This window comes from Thunnus maccoyii, chromosome 22 (genome assembly GCF_910596095.1).
Source record: "Thunnus maccoyii chromosome 22, fThuMac1.1, whole genome shotgun sequence".
Classification (NCBI taxonomy): Eukaryota; Metazoa; Chordata; class Actinopteri; order Scombriformes; family Scombridae; genus Thunnus; species Thunnus maccoyii.
Genome location: NC_056554.1, coordinates 6,801,761 through 6,816,158, shown reverse-complemented (window position 1 = coordinate 6,816,158; position 14,398 = coordinate 6,801,761). Strand labels below are relative to the sequence as shown.

The window sequence follows — 14,398 nt, the reverse complement described above, 5'->3', positions numbered from 1 at the left end:
CTTTGTATCCATGTAATAAAAAGAGAGGTGTGGATTTAGAGGATCCAAGGATTGCCATCACTAAAAATTCAGTTTCTCCCTGACCTGCATTTTTTACTTTCATTCTCACTCCTAAACTATAACCCTCTGTCTCAACACACAAAAACAAGGCTTAATGCAAAACATCGTTACTCAAAGTATTTGTGTAGAACTTTAAAGAAAGGGGAAATTATACTTCTTCCATATTCATAATGAACTCAGTGTCATTTTTGTTCTCTGTATTCCACAGCTATAAAATGCTTTCAAAGAATGATAACATTCACTTCTTTTGAATTACTCCTACGACACTTGTGGCACTTTGAATATATGGAAAAGACTTTACAATGGGGCACCAGTCTGCTTAAACTACAGATGAGGCAGGAAGGGAAATAATGTTGAGTCTTGATAGAGCTGGGACAGAGGCTGTACTTGTTAGACAATAGTGGATTTGCAGAGGTGTGTTACAGTTGAGAAAGAGACATACGAGCAGGAGTAGAGAGGTCTAAAGGTATACAGAAGATTAGATATAGTGGGAAACAGAGCTGTCAGGATGATACCTACATCTGAGAAGTATGCCTTGCCCCTGGCAGCCGTCGTGATGGTGCTGACCTGTGTGTTGCTACAAGGGGCCCAGGCGGGAGTGGTGGGGGACTTCAACCATGCAGAGCGCTGTAAGGACTCTCTGTACATGGGTACTCCACCTCGAGGCTACCTCAGCAGGTCCTTTAAGAAGATCTGCCAGCGCTACGAGGATAAACCCCGCTATGTCACTCTGTATGACCCCAACAAACACATCCCCATCTATTCTGCCTATACATTCAAGAAGTCAGATGGGGAGAAGAAGGTGGACTTCCCTTGGATGTTTGAACCCCAGGTAAGTGTTCTTTTAATCCAAATTCATTGTAGGTAGGTGTGCCATCTCTGTGGATGTAACTACAGTATGTTATACAGTATAACATACAAAACTAATGTACATCTATCTGCATCATTATGAAAGGAATCCATATAGTCTGCAAACACGAAAACATATCTTATATACTCACACCTACCCAGGAATTTAGACAACTGGGAAAACTATATTACTGTAGCTATGAACAAAGTAAGCTTGAGTTAAGTTACTTTACTGGATATGAAATGTTATTCAATCAGATAGTCTTGTTTTATGCTCTATTACATTAGTTAGGCAAATTATTTCACTTGCAAATGTTTTTTTGTGAATGTAGTAAATTCTCTTATCAAAGGATGAGCAAATAATTATATTCTGCTGAAACTTTTCACAAGTAATGAAACTGTCAAATGAATTTACGGCATTATTGTGCTGGTTTCTTCTCTCTCTCCTTCTATAGTTGGCCTCAGAAAAAAGCACCAGTAACATGGAACCCTTCCCCCAATCTACAAGCATGCATATGAACTTTGAGGACAGCCAGGCAGTCTTGGAAGACTATGCTGATGTAGTTCAGTACGAACGTGGCCAACTAAATCCTGACGAGCATCAGGCTGACCCTATGGACAAAGCCTCCACCTACAGCTTGACAAATGTGGTGCCTCAGATCAGGGAGTTCAACATGGGTCCCTGGGCGGAACACCAGGACCTCATCCGCAAACGCCTCAACAACTATTGCCGTGGCAAGGCCTTCGTGGTCACTGGGGTCACCACCACTGGACACACAATCCGTCGCAACAATCTGGACCGAGTGGCTGTACCAGAGTACATGTGGTCTGCTTACTGCTGCACTGCATTCGACCAAAATGCACCATATTTCGTACGCTACAAGTTCCCCGTTTTTGGAGCTTATGGGATGAATGATCGTATCAACAACCACATGGTAGAGGTTCCCCTCAAGAACCTGGAGAAATTCCTCAAGGGGAGGATGGATGTGGACAAGAACTTCCAGATTTTCTACAATGACTGTGTGCAAGATAACTGAGACAAAGTGGATGTGATCTCTGTTATGAGTTATGTGTTAGAAAATATCTTTAGCACCTGACTGTAGAAATGTTTGGGGTTCTTGTAGCTCAAAAAGAAACTGAGATATGATGCAAAATTATATTGTATGTAGCAATAAAATGAGTAACTGAATGGAGTCTGTCTAATTTAGTCCAACAGGACTGCAACAATTATTTTCATCATTGGTTAATCTGCAGATTATTTTCCTCAATTAATTGTTTCATCTATTAAAGGTCAAGAAAGTGCCCATCACAATAACCTGGAAACCAAAGGCTGGAAACCAATTCAAAGATATCCAGTTTACCATCACATAAGACAAAGAAAAGCGAGTCTTATCACATTTTAGCAGCTGGAGCCAGAGAATTTAGGGCATTTTATTAATTTACTGTTGAACAATTAATCTAATGTCAGCTCACAAAATGCAATCAATTGATCAAACATATTGTTGGAAAAGAAGGCAATTTCCACACTTGCAACCCCTTAGTTGAATAAATATTCAATGTTAATATTTCTCACATATCCCCCAGTAAAACAGTTGTGTCATTCTTAAGTCCTACTTCAACATTTTTGATCTTGGGGCCTCATTTGCATATTCATCTCACAGTAGGGGTGTTATATACAATAAATGAATAAAGACAAAACTTAGACCAATAAACTATTGAGGAGAATATTTAATGTATCTCAGGAGATCTGAGATTCAACAGGCTTTTTATTGAGCCATAAAGAAGGCATGTTAATCATTTAAATTTCACTTTACTACTATACTTTGTCATTATTGATTTCATCCACATGATGGCACTACAGCTCCCTGTAAAACACAAATGCAAACAGTACTGTACAGTTTCTCCTAATAAGACACTTGTTGACACTGATACTGAATTGTATCTATTAGGAAGTCTGACATTTTCCTGAGTTCATCCACACAAATAATGAAATAGTTTGCAGGTCTGTAACAGATAGTTCTGTTACTTATTTCATGATCATTTTTTGGCAGTCTGAGGCATGCATAGATTATAAAATGAAGACTGATCCAGGGATGACACTCTTTTCCACGCCACCCACCCTCGCCTCTGCAACTCCTCCTTCTCCAGCTGACCTCCATAATAGTGAGGGTCAACAATTAACAAGTGGCTCCCCTTGTCGTCAGTGCATACGCCTACTATTCCCTTCGAAGAGTTGTCCCTGTCCCCTCCCATCATGACTGGACATCCATGCTTCTGAAAGTGCTGATGGAGCTCTTCCACTGCAACCTGTTCCAGCTCTACCCCTCCACCTCTGATGTGTACCAACTTGCAGGGAACATCATAGAAATAGTCAAGGACCAGGGAAGCTTCAAATGTCCCGATCCACTCCCTGGAGCCTGAGAATGAGCCTGGCTTGTCCCCCATGGAGACCAAGGCTTGCTGGGTTTCTGGGAGACTCGGTGGGGGTCTGTGTTGGCCCTTAGGTGGAGACAAGTTATAACACAGCCAGGAGGCCATTGTCTGAATAGTGCGGTAGCCACATCCCCATCCTCTGTCATCTTGCCCATCACAGCCATAGTAGAAGTAGAGGTAGTCTCCTTTAACCAGAGAGAATTTCACAGGGTCTGCAAGTGGGGTAGGGAGACCAGTGTGCACATTCTTTGGTAAGGTTTTCATCTTCTTCATAATCTTCCCTTCTTGAGCTGCACTTCCTCCCCAGTCAATCCCCTCCTCAGACCCTGAAGTTAGATCGTTTTTGTCCATTTTTACTAATTGTCTCTAACGCATTTCGCCTCATGTATGTGAGTTAAAAAGGTTTCTAGCTGCTCTTATGTTATCGACGGGATTCTGGTGTAACTGCAATAACTGTCCCTCCGTGGTACTTGACTTCCGCCATAGCTTTGTTCCTACTGACGATGATGCATTCAGGAGTTCCTCGTCATCTCCTGACATTACACCACGTCTTGTTTTTTGTGTGTGAGTGTGTCGTGTGTGGTTTTTTTTAGTAGTTTGAAGGGGCGACAAGTTATTTAATCTTGGGATATCACTGGAAGAATTCCATCTTTAAATGCAAATTCTAATATAATATTAGCTATGTGTAATTTGTAGTGGAGTAAAGCTACAGCAGTAGGATAAAGAACAGAAAAAACGCACCGGCAAATTATATTCATAATGAAAAAATGGTTTTGAGATTGTTCTTATTAAAATTCTCCTATTTTCAAGCGCCAGCCTAGTGCAATGCTACAGGCTCTTCTGGCTGTCCATACAGGATGTCTGATTTGTGACGTGTCTACTTTGAAAGCAGCATTAAACGCAGGGCACGCGAACGCAACACTTCTTAACACACCTGGCTCTAATGTATTAACGCTAATTAATTTATTTCCAGCTTGTTGTTTTACTTTAAAAAAATGGCGACCCCGGGAAAATATACATATGCCTCAGTTTTGGTTGTTTTGCTGTGTGTGTGCGGTGTTTCTTTAGCTCGGGAAAATGCTGTAGAAACTCAGCAAAACGTTGGACTTACAATAAAATGCGGAGAAGTCAAAGTGACACTAACCATTAAGCGTCTGCTTTTCGACGAGAGACGTATTCCGTTCAAACCTGAGTATCTTCGACTGGGAACAAATTCAACACAGCAGGACGCCTGTGGGCCAAAACAGCCGACGTCTGAGTCTGAAATGGTCATCAGTGTAGGGCTCCAGGAATGTGGGACCAAGTCCAGTGTAAGGCCAGTGTGGTGAAATGAGAAGTTAGCAGTGAAAAAGCCAGACAATTCAGATAATAACGTTTCCTTTGTCTAGACAGAGAGTGACACACTCCATTCAAAAATCTGTCATACTGAAGCGCAAATTGGCTGAGAGATACAAAAGCGACATTTTTCTCATAGTTTAGTCATTATTACATTCATATACCTGTCGTATCCTATTAGTGTACTGCAATACTGTGCAACACCCCAAATTACTACACTATTATTAGTGCATAGGACATTTAACCTACCTTTACAGTGTGATACCCATTAGCCATAGACTTATATAGACAAACTGCTACTAACACTGACTACTTAAATTCATATAATATGTTACACAGCATTCCCTACATACGTCTTGGCGCTACCTAAATTAGGGTTATGGTGATATACCACCAAAATGGCTGCAGTAGTTGCCATTAATTATGGTTGTCATGACTTTGTGAAGGCTTTGTTTTGTTTTGGGTTTTTTTTTTTTTTTTGTATTTTTCTGTCATCACTTATTTCCTAGTAATTGCTTCTGTCCAGGTTTATGGTGAGTGGCTTGTGTACTCCAACCAGCTGATGCTGTTTCCCGCTGTGGTTCCCATCTCTACAGGCAGTGTGATAGTTAAAGGGGCAGCTTCTGTCATACCTGTGGAGTGCCATTATAAGAGGTAAGGCATATACCATATTATTGATAAAAACTCTTATGCACCAACAAAATAGTTAACATTTTCCATGAATCATGTTTCTTATGCTGCATCAAATTTTGTAAGAACTCAAGAGTTGCACTTAGCTGTCATCCAACCTTATTGAATGTGACCTACACCTTTATCTTTGTGTCAGCACAGGAAGCAGACAGTGAATGGAGAACCATTAACCCCAACCTGGCTACCCATGATCTCCACTATCAGTGTCTTTGGCCTTCTGCACTTCTCCCTTCGAACCATGACAGGTGGATCTGATTGTATCTAGACTGTATCAATGGAAGATCTGTAATATGGCAATATTAAATCTATCTGAAATCCACATTAAATTAGAACAGAAAGAAAATGTTTCTTTGTTCTCATGCAGATGACTGTACCTCGCTGCGTAGTTCCTCAGTTTACCAGCAGGGAGAAGCAGTGTTTCTGGAAGCCAGTGTGGAGGCCCCGCTGCACCCTCTTCTCACTGTATATGTTGACTACTGTGTCGCTACGCTGAGGCCTGACCCTCTCTCCTTGCCAAGTTACAAGTTTATCACTAAGCACGGGTTGGCCTTTTCTTCTGGCTAAGAATAATTAATCAGAACAACACTTACTTGTTGTTAGTGCTCAATCCAAGAATTCAAATCTATTGGATGGATCCTCACAGCTAAATTTGGTCGTCTTTCAACACTAATCTGACTAGTTTGGGAGGGAGGCTAGGTTGGAAACATCATGTCTAAATTTGATGCACTTCATGGTATCATGTCAGCTTGTGTGCTCTTCCATTACAGATGTCTCATAGACAGTGTATTGCCTGGGTCTTCATCTAAATTCCTTCGTCGGAAGCAAGATAACAGACTCTGCTTTAGTGTCCAAGCCTTCCACTTCAAGCAGGAGTCTTGGGAACAGGTCACAACACCTCATTGGACAGTAGCCAGTTTATTACTTTCAGAATGATAATGATCCTCATTGTGGCACAAAGGGTGCTATTTGTGTTTTTTATTGTGATTATTTACTTTTCCCATTGCATCTTGTGTGTTATAGCATTTCTAATCGATCAAAGCCTAAATATATTTATGGAAATGAATCCTGGATCAGATGTACTCTGTTCATTTGTCTTTTCTCTTCCAGATTTTCATCAGTTGCCACCTTAGGGCCACTCTGAAACAAAACTCACGTACCCACTTTGACAAAGCCTGCTTCTTTCACAGGCCCACATTCAGGTTAGGCTTCCAGTTGTAAGTCAGTTTATCATGATTTGGTTGTATATGAAATTTTCAGTTTTAGATTCTAACATCCACAGATGTAACGCATATTTTATGAGCTGGTGCATCACAGATGAGGTGTGTTATTAGGATGTTTCTCTGTCATTCAGTTGGCGTTCCACAGAGGGAGACAATGCTCTGTGTGAATGTTGTGATGCTAATGACTGCTTTGGGCAGACTGGCGAGGAGAACAGTGGTCACACTGGACACCAGCAGGACTGGACAACTCACCCAGAAACAGGTTTCTCAGCCCTTGACAAATAAATGCATCCCATATAATCTTTGAGGTTATGTTTACCAGTTGTGTGGAATGCAAAGAATAGCATGACCGTAGTAGCAACTTGTGTATATGATGTATGCATAATCTGTGCAGTTACATTAAGCCAGTTGTGTATGTTTATTTGACAGAAAAGAAGCATGAGGAGGACACAACAATTGGGCCACTTTACACCCTGCCACACTACCATTGGACAGGCCGTCTGTCAATCACTAAAGAGTCTTTTCCAGCTTTACCCTAGGTAGGTAGAGGGCCTATTGAGACAGAAACCACAGGAACACACTGATAAAAAGAAAACATCTTGCACATATTGTTTTCCTTTTTATCATCGAAGTTGAAATAAGAATTATAATAGCAACATTTTAAGTGCCTACATGTGGGATTTATTCCTTGATTACTTTGAACCCTGGAACCCTGCAGCAGTATTTTGCCATAGCCATCACAAAAGCTCCCCCATACACCACGGCTGATTACAGAGAGAAAATGTTAGCAGAACAGATGAAACTGCCCTTATGTAAACTAAGTAGTGGACTTTAGTGGACGGTGTAATAAACTAATGTAAGGAAGAGTTATTTTCTTCTCTGGCAAAAGTGTTCATCACCTCAGACTGCATGTCAGTTAAATGGTACTAGTGTAGCTTGTTTTGTTTCTCTTAATTTTTGTCATTTCAACTACAATATCATGCTGCAAACCATCTGAACTCTGTGTTTGTATGGAGTATAATACTTCCATGCTGTATGCCAGGGCAGTGAGACACTGCTGTTCCTGTTTTGACTGAGGAAGCTCTTAAACCAAAACAGGTCAGTCAGTCTTACATATTCTGTGGAAGTTGGATCTGACCACAGGAGAAACAGACTTAACAACATATTTTCATGGTGATGATTTAGTCTTTCTACACTGTTATGAACATTAATTTGAGAATACATTAAAGTTAACATTCTTCATGTAGGGGCTTTACTTTATTTTTGTAGTTTTTTGTTGTTGTAGTTTTAATTTAATCTTTGAGATGAGGAGAAAAATTCCATTTATAAATGTGTGTCTCATTGGAGTCGGTTAGACCAATTATGTTACATGATGACTGAGGAATGGGTAGTTTTTCTTTGAGCTACGAAAATTGATAGCCATGAAAACAAACTCATGAAGAATTTCCACAAAGAGGTTGAAGAACTACAATGGAACCTAAAATATCTCAGAGGCAACAAGCATACTAGAATAAACAGACATTGGGGTAAGAATAGGACAGCCATGCAGCCATGTACTGTATGTGCTTTATGTTCCCTGTCTGCAGTAGTAACACTCATCTAGCCCCGTGAGAGGAAATGTGACAGACCAAATGGGAAACCTGTTAGGTTTCATGGCGCAGTATCTGGTCCATGACATCAGGATGACAGTGCTTCTTGCTCTGTATTTCTGCGAGACCAAAAATAATTAACATAATTAAACCAATTATGACATTTTGAAGAGGATCTTTTCTGGGCTTAGGATATGCTGGCCTTTGTGTTATCCAAATTCTGTAAATGGCTCCACAAAGTGACTGAGATCAGCAAAGACCCATGTTATTCTCATGTAGAGCAGAACATTATTGAATGAAATAGTTGAAATGAGCAAGATAACAGTCTATACTATTAAGCTTTGTTGTGTAATGTTGTAAGTTGTGGTTTGAACAGCGGTGTGACTTTTGATGTGTGTGAGTTTAGAAACAGAAAAAAATAAGATCTGTGTTGGCTCTGTTTAGGACAGCTTGATTCTGTTTTTTTTTAATATTGTTGTTTTTAGGGTTAGTTGAAATGTTTTGATCTAGCAGGAGAATTGACAGTGTGCTTCTCATAGTCAGTGGCTTTTTTTGTAACTGTGTACAGTAAAGGGTAGTATGCATCCTTGGATCCTAGAATCCACTTACAGTAATGGCTCATTATATGACATACCTTTCACAGAGTTTCTAATGTAGACCAGGTGTAGCAATTAAGTTTCTGGCCATCCATTTTCAGTTGTATAGTATTCTGTCAGTTGTGCCTTCCTTGAAAAATATTTATTTACAAAAGTTTTATTTATTTCTAATGTAATAGTTATCATATTTAAGCCTTTCTTCACCCCTTGTATCATTTATGTTATGAGGCAAGTACTTTACTGTGCTGTTATATGCAATGTGCTGACTTTAATGTACCACTGGAGTGTATGATGCAAGTGTTGGTCTTGGCATGGCCCATCAGATAATGTTTTGTTTGTTGTTTGATGTCCTCCTCAGTTGGCGCCTTCAGCACAGACAGGGAAATGTTCGGACACTAAGGGTTGTTGAAGTCCATTCTTTATTATATCACAAAAAGTGAGTCACCAACTTCAAGCAGAAGACTTTTTTGGTCTTTTGTGATTTACATTAGCTCACACTAGCTCTTGAGGGTTAAAACAAAGATCTACTGGTAAACCTAGTGCTTTGTTTATGCATCAGCTCTCTACTCACCACAACTTGGTCTAAACCATGTTTTTTTGCAGCCAGTGTACGTAATTATCAGTTAGTCAGATAATTCTTCTCACCCTTGCAAGTAAGTTGATTGTGATCTCACAGTGAATGTGTTCACAATCTTTCATTTCTTTTGGAATATGAGCAACTGTGGGAAAGTTTACGTAGTTTCATTGCTGAATTTAATTTAAATTCTATCTACTGCTCAGTGCAGACGACATATTTGTTGTTTCATTCACTGTGATCGAGGGCAGGTGTCATGAGGAGCAGAAGGTTTGCAGTGAAGACGTCTTTAACTAAATGTGTGTTTCTAAAAAGAAGAATATAATTGAGTTTTGATTCAGTTTGCTTCCTGCTGTTTCTCAACAGTCTCCACCAGCATCAGAAACTTGTAGAAGCAAATACAATGAGCCTAAGCAGACCAATCACAGTAACTCTGTAGTGGCTGTAGCCTTACTGTGTGGTTGTGTTTTGAGGAGGAGCACATCAGCTACACCGCTATATGTACACTGTATCCCCTTAATGCAGAAGTATTAAGCTTCATGGCCTCAGCTGCATTGCACTCTCCTGCAAACTGATCTAGAGTGCAAAAGAGAACTTGTCCTAATAATGCTACAAAGATGAAATTGGCAAAGATGTGTCTTAAATCACCGAGCTGGATACTATCCAGATTTTGATAAGATCTACTGTAATTTCAAAAAGACTCTAGGAGCATTTGACTCCAGTGCCCACGGTGAACAAGATTAATTTACTCACTAAAAGCCAAATGGCTCAGAAGAGTAGCACAGTACTCCAGAGTGATCCTGGAATTTAGTGTAAATGTTTATGGTCATTTTGAACATTGTTTAGGTTCAGAACAAGGATGCCATTCCTCAGACATGCCACTCTAGTTGTCCAAATCATTGCCAGTGTGAGGGTTTAAGTCTCCTTTCAGGACTTAAGTCATTAGGTGGTCTTATCTAGCACCCCACTCACTGCCTTGGACTTGCATGGGTGTTCACACGTGCTTAACATATGTTGGCAGTACCTCCCAATGTACTGCAACAACTCAAATTCCCCCTATCTCCTTGTGTTGCATTCACATTCTATAAGCCAGTCTGCTGCCCAGGTCCACAATGAAAGGGCCCTCCCTATTCTTTCCTTTACCTCTCAGTCATTGCACCTGCCTCCTGCATACAGGCGTATGCAAAAGTTTTGGCACCCCTTGATAAATAATATATTTTGGTGTTGTTTGGGGAAAAAAACACAATATTTTCTGCAAACATTAAGGCATAGCTATGTTTTATGTAATAAATTGAACAAAAATAAAAATATAATTGTGACATGATCAACACAGTTTCACTGACATGTCCTCTTAATTAAAAAAAACACACACATAGTGATATACATAGCATTGATCACATGACCACAATATGAAACCATGACTGTGAGTTTTTTGAGAACAGAATGAAATGCATTTACAGAGATTATCAGGGTGAAAGCTAGCATAACTAATGAGAGTGTTTCTTCACAGTACCAGCAGGCTGTTGTGTGGAGCTGACTAAGATGCAACTGGAGAAAAAACAAGGTGCAAAAGCGAAAGGCTTAGTTGGATGCAAAACAATACGTGGGTTTCAGTCAGAACAGCAAGGTTGGATCAGAATACTTTTTAAGGCTTTCTTTTGGTGTAAATGGAGAAATAAAAAAGGTAAATAAGAGGAAGGCAAAGGGGAGATGTTGAGCCTCAAAGAATGCTCAAGTGTTTTTACTCTCACTTCCCATGGCTGTAAATTTCTAAAGCACACAGTCACTGGAGTAATCAGATTATCACTTTATGTTAGACAATTGTTTTATTGTGTATCATGATTATGTGGCCAGTTGTTGGACATGAATTTGTAAATAAATCAACCAAACCAAAGACAAACTAAAAGAAAGTAAAGAACAATGTGTGCACATCATTATAAAATGTGTGTTCATATCCACACAGTACAGAATACAGGTTAAAGGTTGAGTTGAAAAGTTAAACCTGCAGTCTCAAGCAGTACAGGGTTTACAGCCAGGACTGTCAAGTCAGGGAAATACCAGACAGGACAGCCAAAAGAGGGGAGAAGAGTGTGAAGTGGAAATCACAAGTGATGAGAGGCCCATTGGATAACAGAAGGTGTGAGGCTCAGGCAACTCGGTAGAAAGAAATACCACACAAGGCAACTTGGCAACAGGAAGAATACCAGGCACATGAAAAAAAAGATAATACAACCAATGAATTGCTCACAGGTCAGCTGATAAACAGGGACATATCTGAGGACTGATTTGTGGTCAGCAGAGATGAAAAGAAGGGAGAAAGATCAGAGGGAGGATGGGGTGTTGTTGGTGGCAGTCATAGACTGTATAAGATAAGACTGAAGCTAACGCTAGTTTACTGGGAACACCGAGCACTGCACACTGGGGTTAATGTCAGCTACTTTAGCTAATGTCTTGATACTTATCAAACAGGGCAGGTATCATAATTAAGTAACATTATGGACAATAGTCTGACTCAGTGCGAGTCCCAGAGCCAGGGAGAGCAGCAGGTGAGCCAACTGTCAGTCACAGCTGTCAATCGATGCTCACACGGCAGACATCAAAGCTACTACAAGTCTTCACATCTTACTAGCGGAGCAATAATTTACAAAATGACCACCAGCATACTTATTAGTGTGCCCAAAAGTACCGATTGTGACCATACTGATGTACTGAAAAAAGTGATTGACTTAGTATTTCTGGAGAGAAGTTGATGCTTTTTGAATTGGAATCAACTGGGGCTAGCATCTAGTGGCCATCTGTGGTATTGCACTTTATGGTACTTCCACATTGGCTTCAGGTAGTGTAGGTTCGGTGGTATTAAGGCCAGTTATGATTCAGTCCTTTTCAAATAGCAATTATTTGTAAATTAAGTAAGTAATTAAGTATTCTGAAAAGTTAATGAGCGGTTGAACGTTTTGTACTTGGTTGATTACATTCTGTCTGACTAAAATTCCAGATCAATCTAATGAAATATTTGGCTCTACTTACTGTTTTAGTAGTAGTTGAGAATGACTAGACAAAGAATGACTGATTTTGTATTTAATCCATTCTTAAACAATGAAACATGAAACAATTCTCTTTACATTGTGCAGGAATAGTTGCAAGAGGAGTCGTCTATACAGTTACACACTGTCTTTTTTTTTTTTTGGCAACCACCGTGTTGTATTGTTGGCGAGCAAGGAGTTTCACTGGAGTATTTGCAAGGTTAAGTGCTTTACTTATTGGCCAAATGACAGACATGTAGTAGACAGAAATTTAGCCAGGGAGAAACTCCAGTGATGAGGTTCCTGTCCTGGAATGCTCTCCACACTTGTGGCCATCACCGTGGGATCACAATAAGTTCAACAGAGTGATAAGATTCTTGTCACTGTGGATGTCTGTAAGCTGAAACAATAACTTCCGACCTCGTCAGTGGCTCCTGTCTTGGCTCCTGTGTCCCTCACAGTCGGCCCCCCCCATTCTTTTATGTCAGCTTCCTGTCTTGTGTCGCGCCAGAGGAGTAGACCTAGCTGGCTGTGAGCCAAAAACCGGGATCAGAATGCAAAACACACACACACACACACACGCACACTAGCATAACATCTGTGCACTTTCACTGCTCTCTTTATAGTATGCCTCTCCCTCATTAGGTTGTTGGCATCACCCCTGACCAACTTTGTTTATTAACTAGTGTGAGTGTAAGTGAGGCACAGGAAAAGAGCATGTGGTTTCATCCCCACTTTATATTTCCCTAGCTCTTTTAAATCATGCTAAACTCAATAACTGTGTACCATTCCAACCAAGGAGTCACTGTGACTGGACTCCCCTGCCCCCGCACTCCCCACACATCCCTCACATCCCACCCCAATCCCCTGCCCTTGTCACAAAGCATGGCTCACAGCACGTACCTTGTCTCCCTCTCCTCTCTCTCATGTTGGCTCAGACGTAAGCAAACAGTCCTTTGAGCAAACAGTGCAACAATCTGTCAACATTGTCTTGAGCTTAGCACTGCAGTGACCAATATAAAGATGACTCATATCAGAAGGTGTATAGATATGTAAATTTATTAAAGAGGAGGGGGCTTAATGTACATTAAAATCATATTAGTCCTCCACTTATGACATTTAGTTTTTGGCATTTTTGTATCACAATTCTGAGAAGAGAAACAATGGAAAAATCTAGAAATGTTAGAGAATTTGTCATGGCTCTTGGGTACAAGGTAATTTATTAATGGATATTATAGCACTGATCAATGAATTCCCTAGTAGCTCATATTGACATCTTATATTAGACATAATCTAATATTTATATTCTAATATATTCTTTTTACAATTGAAATATTTTCAGTAGTTTTACATATTTTACCCTCTCACCATGTTGTGTGCGCACACTTGTGTATGTATGTGTGCTGTAATGCACGTTACATAGGCTTGTGAAATGGTAAGCATACAAATGTGTAAGTTTTATCAGTGTTTCCAAGTATTTTAGTGAGTGAAGCTATGTGTGTCAATTGACATTGCATGTTGGCTCCTGATAGTGCATGTGCAAACATACTTTTACTTCCTGTCTGATGGAAAAGCCTCCTGTAGGTCCTCGGAGACACCCCGTCCTTGATGACACATAAAGGGGACTTCCAGGAAATTTCAATGTATTTCCTTTACTCTGGCTCCACAGGGCTGTCAAGGGTCGGGGTGAAGACATGGGCCATAAACACGCCTGTGTGAAGAATTACAAGTGCAGAAAATATCATTGATGTATGACATCTGTTAACATATCCTACACTCAGCTGATCAATTTTCTTCATTGGATATTCACAATGTGTTAACATACATGTCTATTTTTATGAATGATAACTAACTGCATCCACAAAGCTAATAAAAATACAATATTGTACACTAAGTAAGTAATGCCATCCTGGCTCCCTCGTGTTTGTCTTGGGCCTATTTGTTTCATTGTATCACAAGGAAGCCATATCAAGACTCAACTATTCTAAGAATAGTTGATATTGACAGATTTCTTGAAATAGCTTGCATC

The 14,398-nt window shown here is 40.1% G+C and overlaps 3 protein-coding genes across 4 annotated transcripts; 2 read left to right on the top strand and 1 right to left on the bottom strand.

The window, feature by feature from the left end:
- Window positions 1-568: 568 nt before the first annotated feature.
- si:dkey-85k7.10 (endonuclease domain-containing 1 protein) lies at window positions 569-2,044 on the top strand. The gene is made up of 2 exons (XM_042402120.1): window positions 569-892; window positions 1,365-2,044. The coding sequence occupies exons 1-2, from the start codon at window positions 569-571 to the stop codon at window positions 1,944-1,946; spliced, it is 906 nt and encodes a 301-aa protein (XP_042258054.1). The 3' UTR covers window positions 1,947-2,044.
- Window positions 2,045-2,619: 575 nt separating this feature from the next.
- On the bottom strand, window positions 2,620-3,864 carry ufsp1 (UFM1-specific peptidase 1 (non-functional)). Its single transcript, XM_042401175.1, has one exon. It carries the CDS (start codon window positions 3,691-3,693, stop codon window positions 2,947-2,949), a length of 747 nt encoding a protein of 248 aa, XP_042257109.1. The 5' UTR covers window positions 3,694-3,864; the 3' UTR covers window positions 2,620-2,946.
- Window positions 3,865-4,282: 418 nt separating this feature from the next.
- Window positions 4,283-14,267, top strand: LOC121889224 (zona pellucida sperm-binding protein 3-like). Of its 2 annotated transcripts, none has more exons than XM_042401028.1 (9): window positions 4,283-4,652; window positions 5,204-5,331; window positions 5,509-5,612; window positions 5,732-5,909; window positions 6,135-6,252; window positions 6,475-6,566; window positions 6,719-6,849; window positions 7,017-7,126; window positions 10,857-11,242. In XM_042401028.1, the coding sequence occupies exons 1-8, from the start codon at window positions 4,338-4,340 to the stop codon at window positions 7,124-7,126; spliced, it is 1,176 nt and encodes a 391-aa protein (XP_042256962.1). In that variant the 5' UTR covers window positions 4,283-4,337; the 3' UTR covers window positions 10,857-11,242. The 2 variants fall into 2 exon arrangements, with proteins under 2 accessions (XP_042256962.1, XP_042256961.1); XM_042401027.1 differs by lacking the exon at window positions 10,857-11,242 and adding an exon at window positions 14,039-14,267 and having other exon boundaries at window positions 4,284-4,652.
- Window positions 14,268-14,398: the final 131 nt, after the last annotated feature.